At 37.4% G+C, this 18,313-nt stretch overlaps 1 protein-coding gene across 1 annotated transcript in view; it reads left to right on the top strand.

Annotated features, from left to right (window-relative positions):
- Positions 1-18,313, top strand: part of DGKH (diacylglycerol kinase eta) — a 166,276-nt gene that overhangs the window by 137,245 nt on the left and 10,718 nt on the right. The window contains 8 exon segments of the mRNA XM_068675460.1: positions 250-363; positions 653-787; positions 1,772-1,935; positions 3,133-3,238; positions 4,763-4,855; positions 10,403-10,522; positions 10,842-10,950; positions 12,391-12,521. Of these exon segments, the coding sequence (XP_068531561.1) occupies positions 250-363; positions 653-787; positions 1,772-1,935; positions 3,133-3,238; positions 4,763-4,855; positions 10,403-10,522; positions 10,842-10,950; positions 12,391-12,521 (972 nt within the window).

The raw sequence follows: 18,313 nt of genomic DNA, 5'->3' as shown, positions 1-18,313 counted from the left end.
ATTCAGATGTTTGAAATGCTGTTGTCATTGCTGTTTTAACATAACATTTGCCTGCTGTCTGTGGTATCTCATTCCTATAATATTTATAGGGACAATGTCGTTATTCTAAAGCATTTAGATGCATTTAAATGTTGAAATTGAATCTGTAAGTGAACCTACAGCAAAGAAGGCTGAATTTGTGCTTCATTGGTCATGCACTCTAAGCACCAAATGTGCCATGGAAAATGGAATATTTTATTTTTCTTTCAGATATTTGGGGCCCCATCTTTTGATGATAAAATCTTAGAAGTTGTGGCAGTATTTGGCAGCATGCAGATGGCGGTTTCAAGAGTTATCAAACTGCAGCACCACCGGATAGCTCAGGTCTGTTTCTTGATGGAAAGCACATGAATTAGTTGGCATCAGTTTGGGATGCTGGAGAGTGGTGGTACTCTAGATGACCACTGCCCTATACATTAATAAAGCACTGACATTGTTTTAATGTTAACGGGTAACAAATTGTCTTAAATGATGGATGAAGTATAAAAGCGCTTCACCCTTGAGGCAAATCTGGAGGGAAGCCACAGCTCCTAGTAATCAACATATTTCAGGTGGTCCGTCAGTTTGATTAATATTTATTGCTCTGTAAAATAACATGTTTGTTCTTTTCCAGTGTCGGTCAGTAAAGATCACCATACTTGGTGATGAAGGGGTTCCAGTGCAAGTCGATGGAGAGGCATGGATCCAGCCCCCGGGAGTTATTAAAATTGTACATAAAAACAGAGCTCAGATGCTAACACGAGACAGAGTATGTTGAAGAAAGCATGTTATAAGATACCTTTGCTAAAATTGTTTTCGGTAGTAATTCGATTTAGTTATAATAGGAAAAAATAGTGCTTACAAAAATGTTTTATAACTATTTATATTACTTAAATAATTACTTGCAGTTATCTAATTTCTGTAATGAGCAGGATAGAGAAGTGTTCTTTTGCACAAGTGACACAGCTCTTTACTAGTTCTTTTCAGTTACGTTAGTGCTATTCCCATGTTCTTATTTAATATATTCTAAGAGGAAGAATGCTCAAATTTTTTTTTTTTTTAATTTTTATTTTTTGAGTCACTAAATGTATATACAGTCATATACTGGAAATGTTAACAAGTTGCAGAAGTAGTGAAGTTCTATAATGTCTATTTTTCAGCATAATTTCTGCAGATTTCTCTCATCTCTGTGTCCCACTAATTCTCCATCTTCCACATGACACAGTCTCAGAAAGAAGAGACACAAGCAGACTCTAGTCACAAAACCACTACAGAGTTCATGCTTATCTAGGATTACTGTGCAAAAGGCTTTATTGTGCCTCAGTTCTCTGTCCACTAGCTGGATGTTGAATCTAGTGTGGAATTAATAGCATTGGAATTGTATTTTATTAAGTTTGTTAACTTTTTTTCTGCCATTTGTTTAGGTTTGATATTTCTATTACTTTGAGATTTGGATCCTACTGTCCTCACAAAATATGCTTACATTATTCTTGCCTTCATATTCTTACAATTTTGGAAGACATTTGATGAGAATAACAGGGAGAGAGATATCTTTCAGAACTGGATAATTATCTTTATTTTATATAGAATCAGATTATTCTCTATACTAAGTTTTAAACAAATAAATGTCACTTCATTATTTAGAGACCTAATACTACTTATATTAAATTGTGTGTCATTCCATCAGCTTTTACGTATATCGACAAAAATACCACAAGTGCTGTAAACTGACTGTATAATTCATTTTGATCAGGCCTTTGAAAACACCCTGAAGTCTTGGGAAGACAAACAGAAGTATGATTCCTGCAAACCTGTCATTCGATCTCCCTTGTACCCTCAACAGGCTGAGTTGGCTACAGAAGAAGAAGTCACTCAGATACAGCTCTGTTCACAAGCTGCAGAAGAACTTATTACCAGGTACAATAGAATTAGTAAGTTTGGATTGGTAACCTATACACCAAGACTGAATTATTCATGCAAGTGCATACATAGATTTAGTAGTGTGTATTTTCACAGAATCATAGAATGGCTTAGGTTGGAAGGGACCTTAAATACCATCTAATTCCACCCCCCTGCCATGGGCAGGGACACCTCCCACCAGACCAGGTTGCCCAAAGCCCCATCCAACCTGGCCTTGAACACCTCCAGGGATGGGGCATCCACAGGTTCTCTGGGCAACCTGTGCCAGCATCTCACCACCCTCTGAATGAATAATTTCCTCGTAACAGCTGATTTAAATCTCCCCTCTTGTAGTTTAAAGCTATTCCCCCTTGTCCTATCATTATCTGCCTGAGTAAAAATATGCTCTCCATCTTTTTTTACGAGCCCCCTTGAAGTACTGAAAGACCACTGTGCGTTCTCCCCAGAGCCCTCTCTTCTTCAGGCTGAACATCCCCAGCTCTCTCAGCCTGTCTTGATAGGAGAAAAGTAATCAAAAGTAATTCTTGGAGTCCCTGTTTAGTAGCACTGATAATATAAAAAAGGAATCAAAGAACTACATATTTGTAGTTCTTCAATAGTTTTTGTATTGTTCTGGTGACTTAAGTAGACATAGAAAGATGATTTAGATTATAGTTTACCTCAAGGGAAATTTAGCCAAGACAGTTTAAAAACTTCTTTGCTGTTAAACAGATAGTCCTGAGGTTGTAATTATGTTGAACTTCAAATAATCTGTAATGATTGCAGCCAATTTTAATGTCATGTCTAAAGGAGTTCTTAAGCTTTTTGTTATATGCTTTGTGGAATATATTTAATATTTTTTAAGATAATTTCAGATGAGTTATCTTAATATGTGAGAGTTTTCCTTTCTGGTTTATTTGAGTTAATAGCCCCACATTTTTTTGGTCCAAGTCTTGCATAGCATTTGTGTTCTAAGACACATAAATGCGTCTCTATTTCATAGCGGAATAAATCTTCTGTATTATAGACATCATTTATATGAGGTTCTGTGTTGCTTGAAGTGATGCTTATATTAGAACTTTTGTTATAAAAGACTACATTTCTTACATGTTTTGTGAACTTTTTATATTTTCTCACATGATAATATTGTGTACTCTTAAAAATTACTCTTTATAGGAGGTAAGAAATATTTTTCTCTTCTTCCTATTTTTGTAGAATCTGTGAAGCAGCAAAAATACATGGCCTCTTGGAGCAAGAGCTTGCTCATGCTGTTAATGCATGTTCACATGCATTAAATAAAGCCAACCCAAGGTTTCCTGAGGTAAAGAAAGAGCAGACATTTATGTATAAGTAAATACATTATAATATCTGTGGGCATAAAACGTTGTGACACAGGATCCATGCTCTCCCTGCTCCCATATTGCAACAAGTTGGGTGATAATTCTTAAAGTTTTTATGAACAAGACTCTTAGATATACATACACATACTCAAGTTTAAAATGAAATTGCTTAACAGGTGAACAGAGCTGTATTGACTCCCCTTTTTTGTCACTTTTTCCTAAGGTGAAAATAAAGGGAAAGTTACTTCCAATTCTGAAGGTGCCGGTCTGCAGGAAGTCTTAGCTCTTCACATGCTTAAGGAAACGCCCCATAGCTGATAAATTTGGGAGAAATAATGCTCAAAGATTCTGAAATTTCATGTTAATACTGGGAATATGAGTTAGAAAAACTGTCTTCCTACAGAAGAGGGAGAAAAGTCCCCTCCTGATCATAGATCAATGTGATATCTGAGAAAACAGATGTAGTTTCTGCATTCATCATTGTCTTCCCTAGTTGATGTTCCCTTTTGTGATTACTGGGCGTTGGAAAGGTACATTAATGACTGAATATGTGGAACATCTGAGTTTTGTTGTGGTGTGGGAGTAACCAAAAGGAAGATTGAATGAGGGGCATGGTGAAAGTATGTCTGTTGTCTTTTGGAAGAAGTCAAGAATTCACTCCATCTGCAGTGGAAATCCACAGCCAGGGGCATTCATCCTGAAGTGATGCAGCAGCATGTATATTAGTCAAGCAAGATGGTGTGCTCTTGTAGTTCTGAGCACAAGTAAATCCAGCTCATGTCAGCAAGTAGCAAAAACAATAGCCAAATTAAGCTGACATCAGCAGACAACAGTGTAGGCATATCTCCAGACACAGAGTACAGGCATGATGAAGGCTCAACAAATGATATTACTACACACAAGTCAATTCTTGTGAATGTTTTCATAGAAATTTTCACACTTAATTGTTTATCCAAACGTTATGCAGAGAATACAGAGAGGGGAGAAAGGGAACTAAGTCTCTCTTTGCACTAGGCAATCTGTGTGTTTGCAGGGGTTGGACCAAAAGATTATTAATTAGGTAGAGTCTATTTATGTAATTTTAAGTGACCTAAGCTTATCTGTGGTAAATATGTTAGTTAACCTGTGCTCCTTAAAGTATGACTAGCAGTTTACTTCTGCTAAGATAAAGGTGAATGATTTGTGTCAATGAGCTGTTACAAAAGGCCCACAACTTCTCTGTTGGCCTTTGCCATCCATAAATGTCATGGATTCTTCTCAGAGGTGTCTTGTCACTGGACCTTTGGGATTGTATAAGGTCATATTAAATAAAGTTGGGGAAAAGACAGTAAATAAATAGTATATTTTTCTTTTTTGTGATCTCAGTGTTGAAGAAGTTTTCAATGTAGAGCTAAATTGATGTATTTATCCTAGAAGCATACACAGTATATGCTGTAAGCCCAAAGTGCTTATTCTCAGACCAACTAGCATCCCATCAAATAATTTTTATGCTTCTTATTCCCCAGAGCCTTACCAGAAACACTGCCATGGAGATAGCCGTCAATGTGAAGGCCTTACATAATGAAACTGAATCCCTGCTAGTAGGAAGAGTTCCTTTGGTAAGGTGACAAAATGTTATCTTATTCCCTCATACTTGATGTGATCTGTTCTTTGATCTAGCATACTAACACGGAATTTAAGATGTGTTATAAGCAGCTCTGTAAGGCCAGATGGAAGATAGTACACTGCATTTGTGGCTGGAAGCAGAATGAGTTACAAATTCTTGTCCTAGGTTGGTGTCCATCTTCCCTCACTTGACATATCTAAAAGTCATTGCCTGGGCTGCTCTTTTCAATAGTCACTGGAGAAAAATAAATATATCTGTTGAGTCTGATTCACCCCCAGATGTCTCGGAGGCTTATCTTAGAAAAAGATAAATCATCTTTTGGAGGTTTAGCATGTAAGAAAACTTCTGGAGTTCTATTATGGACCATCTTCAGAATTTAAATAGAACTGGGAGTGACAGCTATTCTACAGATCTAATTTGGTCAAGTAAATCTCACCCTTGTTCTAATACCTAGCAGGAATTATTTTATAACCTTTAACTGCTAAGTGTTCAAGAGACCTCCGATGGTACTTACAGACTTTGCTTCATCTCCTTTGGCTAGTGTTTCTGTCCCTAAAATGAAGAAGACTGCTTCAGAATTGCTGTAGCTGGATACATAATTAGAAAATTCATTTATCTGGAATTGTGAAGAGAAGAAAGATGTCAGGTTTTCTATGCTGGTCCAGTTTTACAGTAACAAGATTACTCAGTAGGAACAGACATATTTTCTTTGGATTTGGAAACAGATATATTAGTACATTATGGCTAATTTGAATGTTGTAATTAAAAATGGATATCAGTAGGAATATACCAATTTGTCTGAGTTCAGGTGTGAAACATATTGGGGCAGGTTTGGATGTGAACCTGCATGTGAAAATGGTACAAGTCCATTCTACTGTAACAAGCATTAATATGTGGCCTGAAGGCTAATAACCACTTAAGTTCTAGAAATAGAATAGAATAGGTTAATTGGAAGGGACCTACAAAGATCACAAAGTCCAACTGCCTGACCACTTCAGGGCTAACCAAGATTTAAAGCATGTTATTAAGGGCATTATCCAAATGGTTCTTGAACACTGGCAGGCATGGGACATTAACTGCCTTTCTAGGAAGCCTGTTCCAGTGTCTGACCACCCTCACGGTAAAGAAATGTTTCCAAATGTCCAGTCTGAACCTCCCTGGTGCAGCTTTGTGCTGTTCCATCATTGGTTCTGCATGTTCTATCATTGGTTACTGAAGAGAAGAGATGGTCGCCTCTCTCTCCACCTCCCCTCCTCAGGAAGTTGTTAGGGAGCAATAAGGTTGCCTCCTAGCCTCTTGTTCTCCAGAGTAGACACCTCAGGTGTCCTCGGCCTCTCCTCACAGCTAATGCCTTCAAGCCCTATTACCTGTTGCCTATTGTTGCCCTCCTTTGGACATTCAAGGAACCTAACACTCTTTTTACATTGTGTAGCCCAGAACTGCAAACAATATTGAAGGGGAGGCTGTGCCAATGCCAATTACTGTGGAATAATCACCTCTTTTGACCAGTTTTGCCCTCCTGGTTTGCCAGGGCACACTGCTGGCTTGTGTTAAGCCAACTGGTGACCAGCAACCCCAGCTCCCTTTCTGCACAACTACTTTCTAGCCACTCATCTCCCAGTCTGTGCCTATGTCCAGCATTAGTCTGTCCCTGGTGCAGAATCTCACATTTTCCAATCATAGAATCATTAGGGTTGGAAAAGACCTCCAAGATCATCTGGATCGTCTTCCTACTTTGCCAAACGATGCCGTTGATGATTGTACAATGTTCCAGTCTGTCTAGATCCCTCTGCAAGGTCTCCTGTCTGTCCAGAGAGTCAAGAGCACCTCCTCATTTAATAAAATAGTTAAAGATTAGGCTTATATGATCTATTTTATGAAGTTTTAAAAGGGAAAAATATTCATTAATTGCTTTTGTTCAAGACATGGGAAAAATACCTACTGGCGTTTTTCTTTTTCTTTTTTTTTTTCTTTTTTTCTTTCTTTTTTTTTTTTCCCTCCAGATGGTTATTACTAATCCCCCATTTGAGGTTGAGTGAGGCATTGATAGAGAAAATTGTTTAATTTTTAAAATAGTTTGGGAAGAGGAATTAGAGGAAAAGGTTTACGTTGCTGATGCAATACTAGGACTAGTGTAATTTATCAAGGCAATCTAGGCATAATGTTATTATGGAAACTTTCCAACTGAAACATTACCTCTCATTGTGCTCTCATTGTGTCGTTGAGCTGATCCAGTGTTCAAACTCCTAAACTTAATTTGATTCATTTGTCTGTGTCTGATTTTTGCATATATTATTTCTGTTTCTCATTATGGTCTATGCATATATCTTCATGGGTCTACATAAAATATATTTATTTAATAAAAAGGTTGTTTGGAAGTTACCTAGGTATCTTCCAGAAATGTGCATTACACTCATTTGACAGCATTCTTTTATTTCATTACTTTTCTTACTCAGAATAAGTATTCCACAGTTACAATAACAAGGCACCATTGCAGCCTTATTGGCACATATTTTATAAATGCAAAAGCTACATGTATGTTGGTTCCTCACTTTGATTAGAAACAGATGAAGTGCAAGGTGTTGCTTGGTCTGTCTTCTGCTGTTCTATCAAACACTGTTCTCCAGTCTTTCTCCCGTGACAAAGATAGACACTTTCTTTAATATCTTACTTTTTTTTTTTTTTTTCAATAATCCCCCACCCTCTCATCTGTGATCAAAGCTCCCTGTAGCTGTCAATTGATGCCTCCCTTGCATATGCTACTTGGTAAGCTTTTTCTCTGGATGCTGTTTACCAGCTCTGAGAATTTCCATTATAAGGAGACAAGAAATGTAAATGCATATACAAGGAGACTGATTCTTGCCACCTCCTGTAAGATAACATTAACCAATTTCATATGACAGTATTGGCTGGGTGACATCCAAGGGTGAATTAGATATAAATACCATTTTTAGGTAAATGAAAAGATGGGACAACGAAGCTGATCTGTGAATCTCACAGGTAGTTATGGCTGGAATACGGTTTGGAAAAAAAAAAAAAAGAAATGTAGTTATGTTTTGTCCAGATATTTACAAATTATTAGAATGGCTTGGGTTGGAAGGGACCTTAAAGATCATCTAGTTCCAACCCCTCTACCATGATGGGGATACCACCCACGACATTAGGTTGCCCAGAGTCTTATTGAACTTGGCCATAAGCAATTTCAGGGATGGGGCATCCACAACTACTCTGGACAACCTGTTCTAGTGCCTCACCATCCCCTGAGTGAAGACTTTCCTCCTAACATCTAATCTAAATCTCCCATCTTTTCATTTAAAACCATTCCCGTTTTCCTGTCATTGTCTGCCTGTCACCCATGTGATAAAGATATTAAAAAGCACCAGTCCTAAGACAGCCCCCTGAGGGATACCACTCATCACTGGCCTCCACCTGGGCATTGAGCTGTTGACTGCATCTCTGACTACAGCCATTCAGCCTATTCCTTGTCCACCCTTCAAATCCATATCTCACGAATTTAGAGAAAAGTATGTCATATTGGTACCGGGTCAAAGACTTTAAAGAACTCCAGGTAGATGAATGCACTGTTTCACTTTTTACTTTTTCAAAAGCATTTCCAATTTGGAACAGAGCACTATTTTACATTATACTAAGGGATAAGTACAACATTCATTTCAGTTGAATGAAAGGATCTGAACTCACTGAAATCAAATATCATCACGTGAAAAATTTTATTTGGGAAGAAACTGAAAAATCCTTTACTTTAAACATCAAAAACATCTATAAACATCTTTAAACTTGGATATAAGAAGCTTTTCCTAGCAGGAGAATTTACCCTAAATTTGATGACTCCTTTACCAGAATTGCACTGTAGGTTGTTTTTATTTTTTCCTTTTTTTTTTTTTTGAGTAATATTTCTAATGAATAAACTTTCTCACCATCAACTGAGAGTTTCTTGGCCCTAAGCAAAACATTTCCCTTTGAGAATCAAGCAATTAGATAAGTGCTTATTGAGAGAGAGCTTCAGTCATTTATATAAAAATACAAGACTTCATAAACAATTTTTAAAAATGAAAACACAAGAAAATTTGTAACTTCTTCAAAGACAAATGGATCATCCTCAAAATTATCTAAACATTCAAATTGAAAAAATGTAAGGCAAAAGAAAGATCAGTCTGCTTATAGGGATTGAATTCTCTCCCTGAGTGGACTTTAGAAGAAAAAAAGAACACCGTAGCAAGAAGGAGCTAATATTTCCAATATAACTATACTAAAGAGTGATATCTTACTAATGATGGTCTCTGCTCTGAAAAGTGGTGATATATGCAAACTATTGAAGAAAAAAAGTTTCTGTTAGGTAGGATAAATTAGTGGGGACTTGTAATTTATCTCCAAAAACCTAAGAAGTCAAAATCTTTTTCCAGCACTGGAGATCAAAGATGCTCTTAAAAATCCATTTTAAAAATGGATTCGTTTGTACATAACTTCATTAGATCTTTTCAAAAAGATATTCTGAACTGCTTTGGGCCTACTTTTACTTCAAAGAGAAAAATGGATGTTCAGATTGCTTACTCAGTGATTCCAAGCAACTTGTTCCAGTATTCAACACTTTATCTCAAAATGGGGCTTCAGCAACCCCAGATAAGCCCAAAACAGCTTTGTGTTGGATGAGCTGTTTGCCTTACCCTTTCCACACAAATTTCACTTACACAACAACTGCAGAATGTGGTTTTCTGACCAAGGTTCAGAGGAAAACTGATATATCCATAGGATTCTCAAAGTGTTGATAGAGCCAAATTCCTATAGGTCAGTAAGTCCCAAACTTTTTATACTTTCATTTCCTCTTTGGCCTTCACGTTGGCTTTTTGTCTCCCCTCGGAGACTGCAGTCCCTTCCTTCACACCTTCAGCCAGCAATAGTGGCTGAAGTGGCTCCATGTCTCACCTATTAAGAAGGGATAGTTCAGATCTCGTATCACCACTGGAATGTCTTTGGGAATGGGATGTCTTTGGGAATGGAATACCTTGGAAATCCATTCCAAGAGATCCTTGAGTGTCTTAGAGATTCATGGCACAAGATCCATTTCCTCATACCTGACCACATAAGTGTGTTCTATGAGTGTTCTATCATATGAGGAAATCTGCAAATAATAACTTGGGCTTACTACCATCTACTCTTTTTTTTTAACATCACATTTCATACAAAGACTGTCCAGGCTATTGTCCTTCTGGTCAGCTTTTTACTCCCTTGTGCTAGAAGCTACCATTTCCAATGTTGTGTTCTGGTGTCGGTGTTATCAGATAACTTTTGTTCTGTGAAGACTCACGAGTGTGGCAAATGGGTCTATACTAAGTGTAGCGTCAGGGTAGTCTGAAATGCCTCTGAAGGAAAATTTAAGTTGGTAAGACATGTTTTCACATTTTTCGTTTACATTAGCTGCAATGTAGTCATCTGTTTGTGTGTAGTAACAACATATTCTGATATAAAAAGTTATATGGTAACAAATCTTAAAGTACTATTTTTCTGGCCTATATATAAACAGCAGTTAGAAGCTCCCCACGAAGAGCTGCTGTCTGATGCTTTGCACAGTGTGGAGACAGAGTTGAGAAAACTTGCTGAGATACCTTGGCTTTATTATGTTTTTCAACCTAATGATGATGAGGTGAGTTTGATTAATACTTTCTGTTTCTAATTAAACTTTATTTTTAAGAGTAAGTTAGACTCATAATGTGGAGAGGCAATTTCAGTAATGATGCTAGATCATTTCTGTCTTCTGTGAGCAAGCCCAGAGCTTAGGGCATTTTTTTTGTATTCTGTTCCCTCTTATGAACTGAAAAGGCTTCAAATGGTTATTTAGCAAATGAAACTAGTATGGAGTTAAATCCTTACATAATTCTTTGCAGAAGTAAAACCATCTCAAGTATGTAATTTAAGTGTTGTTTTCTGTTAATTAAAGGTAACTATGTTTTTCTTTCATCCAGGATCCTCCTTTGGATTATGCTAAAAGAAACAATAGAAGTACAGTGTTTCGCATAGTGCCAAAGTTTAAAAAAGAAAAAATTCAGAAGCATAAGACCAGCCCTCAGCCTGGTATGTGTTTTGAAATTACAAGAAAAATAATAACATTTGGGGAAAATGTGATTTGTGTTTGTCTGTGGGTTGGTTGTTTTTTTTTGTTTGTTTGTTTCATATTTTTAGTAAGAGTTGAAATTATGTGCTCTACCTAAGCGTAAAATCCTGACCCTGATAAATTGAGAGGCAACTGAACTAACTGGTGTCTTTAGTAGGATGAACATTCCTTCAATGCATTTAGAAAGTATTCAGTAGGACCCCATGACTTCCAGGTGAACCAAAGAACTACTGCAAAAATATTTAGATAGCTACTGTTTTATCATGAAACAGGACCCATGTCATTGCTGGTGGTTGCAGTTGATTAACTCGTAGCAATATAAGCCATATGTAGACCCACAATTTCCCTGTGAAGCTCCAATTCAGGTTTTTCAGGTTAGTTTCAGGAGCTGTGCAATACCTTTATCACACTGGTTTAATTAACCAGTTAGTCTTAAATTTCAGGTGGTTTTCAAGTTCAGCGATTTAGGCAAGTCAAACAAAAAGCCATGATAGTCAATATTGATCTTTTAATTAGTAGAATTTGAACAAACTCCACTCTCCTCTCTTCCCACCATTATCCATGAAGTTACTTCCTTAATATTATGTCCAGGAGTTAATCAGTGATCAGATGGCCCTAAAACTGTTCTTACATCTTTGTGTTTTTAATGTTTTTAATCTGCAAAATTTTGCCATTGTTGACTAGACTTTAGTTTCAGATTAGACTTCAGATTGACTTCACTTTAAAACTAAAGCAGCATTGAACAAAGTTGCAAAATTATAGTAATAAGTAGCATAGCTTTTTTTTCTTTTCAATAAATGTGCTTTTATTAGGACTAATGTGGGCAACTAACCTTAGAGAACAATGTTTTACAGAGAGCTTATTAATGACCCAAGTAACACAATAGTTTAAAGAATACTTGTAGCATTAATTAATACTAGAAATTGTTAATTAAAACTGGACTTGCTTGCTGCCATTGCTATATCTGAGGTATGGTTTATATATTAATTTTACATGTTGATTAGTTTTGAAGGCTTCTCCTCTTCCTGGATGACTACTAATAAATTAATGGTATAAAGCAGAACATTAGAATTTGCGTCACTGATCCTAAGATTGTTTAATGCGAATTTGTTGGGACATGAGGTTTTAAAGGCTTTACTGAAGAAACTGTAGTAAAGCTGAAAGCATGGCTGCAAAGCAAAGAACCCCAACTTTGTTTAGATACTTTCTCATGTTAACTGCTAACCTGTAACCTGCATGTATAAAGGAAATTGTCGTTTTTTCTGGAAATGACACCTCTAACCTTTCCCTTTGCTAGCACGGCAATTCTACTCTGTTTTCCACTCTCTTTGGCCTAACCTTTGCTTGTAATGCATTTGAGCATGTAGAAATTAAGGGGGTTTTGCTCTTAACTTTGGTAGTTCAAAAATGGGGCACAGATGAAGTTGCTGCTTGGCTGGATCTGCTCAGTTTGGGAGAGTACAAAGAAATCTTCATCAGCCATGACATCCGAGGCTCTGAGCTTTTACATCTGGAAAGGCGAGATCTTAAGGTATTTCCTTTGTGCTACTTTTCTGCTATTGACCATTTTCTTTGACAAAACAACAACCAACTTTTCTTCTTTCCCTGCACTTGTTATGTGCTTGTAGCTTGGCTTACACTGTGCAAATATGCAATAAACTAATATGCGCTGTCCTTTGGCCTGAATTTCTTAAGTGCTGAATTGTACTCGCTACCAAGAATATCTGTGTTATCAGAAATTTCCTTTTTTGCACCTTATGTAGAATGATAGCATTATAGTTTATGTCAGAAGGCATAGGAAAAGCATGTTTGATATCTTACTGACATCAGCGTAATATAATGTTATCTTCAAGAGATCGCTGTTTCCATTAAACAGGATCAGTGTGGATCAGTTTATTAAGCTGGTGATAATAATCTTGAATGTATCTCCCACAAGGTCAGCAGCTGCAAGCAGCTCACCTGCTTCCAGTGATCTGTTGTATATATACTGGATAAAGTTGATGTGAGAGAGATGAGCAGCTTAATAAACTGTGGTGTTGGACTTGAATGGTATTGGTGTTTTTATGTCAAAGTAGACTTTCGCAGTAGATTTTCTCATCCCCAGCCAATTTCTGCCTGATTTTAACTATATAGACTTAAAAAAGAACATTTTATTTTGTCTTTCTGACTGTCTCAAATATCCTAAAACTTCCTTCCTCTGAGTTCAGATTGGTAAGTTTTGCAGGGAGAAATGTTACGTAGCAGTCTGAGGCTGTTATTTGAGCTTGCTGGTCTTTTTCAAGAATGACTTAAGTGCATCCATTATATGTAATAGAGGCTACATCTTTGGGGATTCATTACATTAGTTTTTCCAGGAACTCAGTAGTAATGAGTTCTTGATAATGTGTTTTGCAACTGCTTTTAGCACGTAAGAGAGGAAATAGGATATTATATAAATTGCAAACATTTATGTTTAGAGTGCAAGTCATTGCTGTAGTCACAGTGCAGTAGTCTCCTGATATGGGCAATACTTTCATATACATGTGACATTTTTCATAAAGTTTCTTACGTAGTTTGAAATCCTGACACTATAATGTAGTGCTTACGTTGTGTGACTTTTGCAGTAGACTGTAGCTGCTCAAGATAGTTGCATCTGATAGGATGACTTTAGCTGTTGCCTGTTATTTTACCCTTTTGATATTAGATCACCTAAGCTTCTCTCCATGGAAGTTAAATTCCTTTCTTTCAGGATAGTACAGTCCCTCCATGAACAAAGCTGCCCAAGCAACCCACCACAATGATCCAATGATGATTACAAGTTCTTTTTCTCAATGGTCACTGAACAAATGTAAAGCTTGACTGGGAGATTCTGCAAAATACAATGCAAAGTTAATAAACTTAATAAAAACGAGATATCAAATTTGTTGGGATAAGTAGAATGGTTCAGCTGAAAGGGACCTACAAAGATCATGAAGTTCAACTGCCAGAAATGGTGGGTAAGACCATCGTCAAACTAGGCATGGTTTCAGGCCCCTAATAGGTACCAATCTGACTACATATGCAGAAGACTGGCACTTCAACCAAGTAAATAACAGCAGCAGAGTAATCATCAACCTGTTCTCTCTGTTACTAAGGCAGATGAGGATTCAGCCTAAATGAAACCCCATCACAAAGGCTAACACCCTGAAATTTGTGTCTTAGAGTCTACACAGAGAAAGACTCCTACAGTCTTGAATAATTTAAGCAGGATTTAAGTTGCTGTGCATACCTTGGCAAGTGGAAGTCTTGCACTAAAATTGTCCCTTCTGCTTGTTATCAGAGCTGGAAACTTCCAAAGTAGTACTTTTTGAAAGGTAGGCCAAGCTTTTGGCCAAGCATGGTTTGCACTCTGTGGAGCAACACTAAATTTAAATAGCAGAGTTGAGCACTCATCTTGCTCATTACATCTGGGGCCTGCAGGTAGCTAATTAAGGGTGTCTCAGGGACCCTGCAATTTTCTGCCCAGTGACCTGAGCTGGTGTCAAGATGTATAATGTGATACCTAGAAAATGAGGAACATATCACAAGCTGCCCTGCTAATTTGTCCTCTGTTTGGCTATTGAGATGTGCAGATGAGTCTTCAGTGCTGCTGTGAATGATAGTCTGTCTACAGCTTCTCCTCCCATGCAAGGCTTGTGCTTCCTGCCAAACTAAATGGCATAGTCATTGATTCACAGTCTCTTAATCCATGTGCTATAGTTACCTCTATGACCTCTCAGGTGTAACAGGAAAAATAGTTGCCCATTTTCAGTTTTGTGATTCTCTGATTTTAATTGAATCCTCTGGGCCCGCTTTTATATGGTCAAAAGTAGAGATAAAAAGCAGTAAGGAGAAGGTTTTGATGAAACTCACGCAGCACTCCAGGTGGGGTCTCACGAGGGCAGAGAAGAGGGGCACAATCCCCTCCCTGCCCTGCTGCCCACCCCTCTGGGGGTGCAGCCCAGGACGCAGTTGGCCTGCTGGGCTGCAGGCACACACTGCTGGCTACTGCCCGGCTTTTTGGCCACCACATCCCCAAATCCCTCTCTGCAGGGCTGCTCCCTGTGAGCTCTTCTCCCAGTCTGTGCTCGTGTCTGGGATTGGCCTGACCCAGGTGCAGCACCCGGCACTTGGCCTTGTTGAGCCTCACTAGGTTCACATATGGTGAGTCAAGATCCCTGGATGTCTTTAGAAGACATTTAGATGTAAAGCTTAGTGATATGGTTTAGTGAAGGACTTGTTAGTGTTAGGTCAGAGGTTGGACTAGATGATCTTGGAGGTCAATCCAACCTAGATGATTCTGTGATTCTGTATGCATGTAACATGGCAATAATTAGAACTGCAACACATTTGGTAGGACTAGGGTGATGTCTCCTTAGAACTCCAGAGCAACCTTGGTTTCCTTGAAGCTTTTCCACAACTCTTGCCAGCTTAAGGAGGAGTGAGTGTTAAGCTGAAGTCTGTGCTGAGGACTGGCATTTCATCTCTGTCTTTGGTAGTAGTGCATTTTGGAAAAGTTCTTGTACAGAAATTGGTTTGTAAGATTTGCTAGACTTCAGACATGCGTGATTTCTTTTGACACTGGGAACACAAGTGGGGTAGTTTTCTGATCTGGAAGATACAGGAATTTTTATATAAATTGCTTGGTTGTTTTACACTCTTGATACATTTTAGCAAAATCTGTGGGCAAACCTGGAATGAATGTATTGTTGGCTAAGCAGATGGGGCTAATCACAGTTGGGTAATGCAGATGAAGAACTCCTGAAAGTTGTTGCAAGAATTTTCATCAGCTTCTTCTTGTCCTATTTTATTTATTTATTTATTTTTTTGAGTCTTATCTGCCAGAGGCATAAAAATGGTAAAGTTTGTAGGGAGAGCGTAAGGAGAGGTGACCCTGTAGTTTTAAGACCATAGCTGGGGAAAAAAGTCTGTTTTCTTCCTCAAACTCTGGCTAGAGTCTTGACTTCAAAGCTGAGATTTTGGAGATAATTTTGGGAATGATGCATGGTAGGCTGCTGTGGCAGACCCTTTTAGTCTGAGATGAGAGAACTTCTGCAAACGTTCCTGCATCAGTAGTAAACTGGGAATACTAGATAATATCTACTGCCAGGAACGTATAACATTAATTTCCTTCAATCCAAGCTGTTACACAAGCATCAATTTTTATTTATTTATTTATTTATTGTGTAGCAGGATTTAACAAAAGGGTCCCCAGAATTGCAATAAGTCTCTTAAGACTTGTTGGTCTCAGCTACGTTATAGCAATGTCACTCAGGATGGAATTGATACTAACATTTCTTGTCACTGTAATGTCGGAGCATTCATGATAATTTATAAAAGTTGCTGGGAAAAATGGCTAAGGTTTTTGGCAGTTTAATAATATTCTTTCTTTGTTGTTTGTTTTCTGAAAAATCTGGAAGTTCTTAACCTTTAACACATGTGGTTTCTCATGGTTTGGAAAGTATCATACAGGTTTTTCTTTAGATAGGATTTCTGCCACAGAGCAACTGGGATATTTCAGTAGTTTCAATAGTCATGCATAATTTTGTTTAACTGGAAAATTAAGTTTGGCATAAGTAAGAAAAGGTTTTTCTACTCCAAATCTATAATGAAAATGGTTAATATCATTGTTGGATAATTTTAACCAGTTTGCCCACATCAAATCTCTTAACTTAAAAATTGGTATTACTTTTAATTTAATTTCATTTTATTTTAGCTTAGGTGACCACTCATTAGTGGAAACAAGATATAAATGGATGTGATGTGGAAAAATCTTTTTTTTTTTTTTTCTTCTGATAGGTTTATGAATAGCACTTGGTTTGGGGACTTCCTTGAGTACATCGTGAACTCTTTAAAGCTGACATATGCATTCCAAAGTTCTGTAATGGATAGTGAAGTATTGTCGGTTTTCTACTAAAAAACAGCCCCCTCCCCCCCCCCCCCCTTTTTTTTTAATAATTTCTGGCATAACGAGAATTCAATCTTGACTCTGAAAATTAATCCATCTGTTCAATCCATGCATTTACTCTGAAATAATTCATGCCCATCTTACCAACCTTCTTGTTTTGGAGAAATGCTAAATGAATTTCGTATTAACACTTTCAAATAATATGCAGTGCAGATTTTTTGAGGTTTCTGTGGCTGTAGAAAGGTAGATGTAGCCTTTGTGTAAAGTGTGCACAGAATGATATATATGGTTTCATTTTTCAATCTGTATAAAAATAAGTATTTCAAGCTGCTTAATTCCACTCTTTTCTATGTCTTCATAATGGAACATTTTCCTCCTAAAATGAAAGGATTTTTATTCCAAAGGAATAGATAGTGAATTTTGCTAAGACTTTTATTTAATCACAATGTATTTATATAATGTTTATTTTACAAAGGACTACTATTTGAGTATGCCACTTGCTCAGCATGAACAACACAAGGATTTTAGTTTTTTTTCAAAGCTGGATTTTACAGATAACAGAAGATTTCCACCAAACTGAGATGAAAATTCATTAGTGCAGTTGGGGATCATTAGCACAGCTGGGCATCCCATTCTGCTCCTCTGACCATTGGACCAGTAAAAATTGAAAAAGGATGTTGTTAAAGCTGTTATTAATGCTGGAAGAGTTTTGCTGCAAAAATTTATTGTCTGTTGTCACTCATACAGAGATGGGTTCAAAAAAAAACAATATTAGAAATTTTTCAACTGATATGATTGCTTCAGTGGTGGCTACAAAGAGATTTGCATTTCTGCTTTTTATATTTTCCTTTGGGATGTGACTGTCATCTCTCTGAGAATATTTATCCCAGCTCTCTAGTTATCATGGATATCCACATTAGGAGACTGAACCTTTTTAGAATGAAAACCAAACGCTTAGGTTTTCTATTGCTCTCTAAAGGGAAGTTGTCCTACATGCCGGTAGATGTCATTTCCACTTTCTGTGGAGAAACTGGGGATGTGTTGCTTGTTGATTAAGACAGGCATCATAGGGCCACAGATCAAGTGACATTGCTGGACAGCTCTAATCCATCACATCCTACTGAGCATTTGATTGCTGTATTAGAGAGGAGGGGGAGATTGTTCTTTTTCTTCAGAAACTGTGAAAGGATATGTACTTAGATGTCAAGCAAAAGATGTTTTTTGAAAGATATTGCAGTGCTTTGGGTTATGATTGTTGCAGGTAAGTATTTTTCCATCTGCCAGACAGAGATTCATTGTATGCTCTAAGCATTTGTTTTTGTTGGATTGTTTTTGTTAAGCAACACTTGCTAGTGCCATAGAATCTTTTCCAGTTAATGTTGATTGCAGTTAGCACATTTCTAGACATCTGTTGCATG

The sequence above is a fragment of the Anas acuta genome, chromosome 1 (assembly GCF_963932015.1).
Source record: "Anas acuta chromosome 1, bAnaAcu1.1, whole genome shotgun sequence".
Classification (NCBI taxonomy): domain Eukaryota; kingdom Metazoa; phylum Chordata; class Aves; order Anseriformes; family Anatidae; genus Anas; species Anas acuta.
This window is presented reverse-complemented; position numbering and strand designations above follow the sequence as displayed.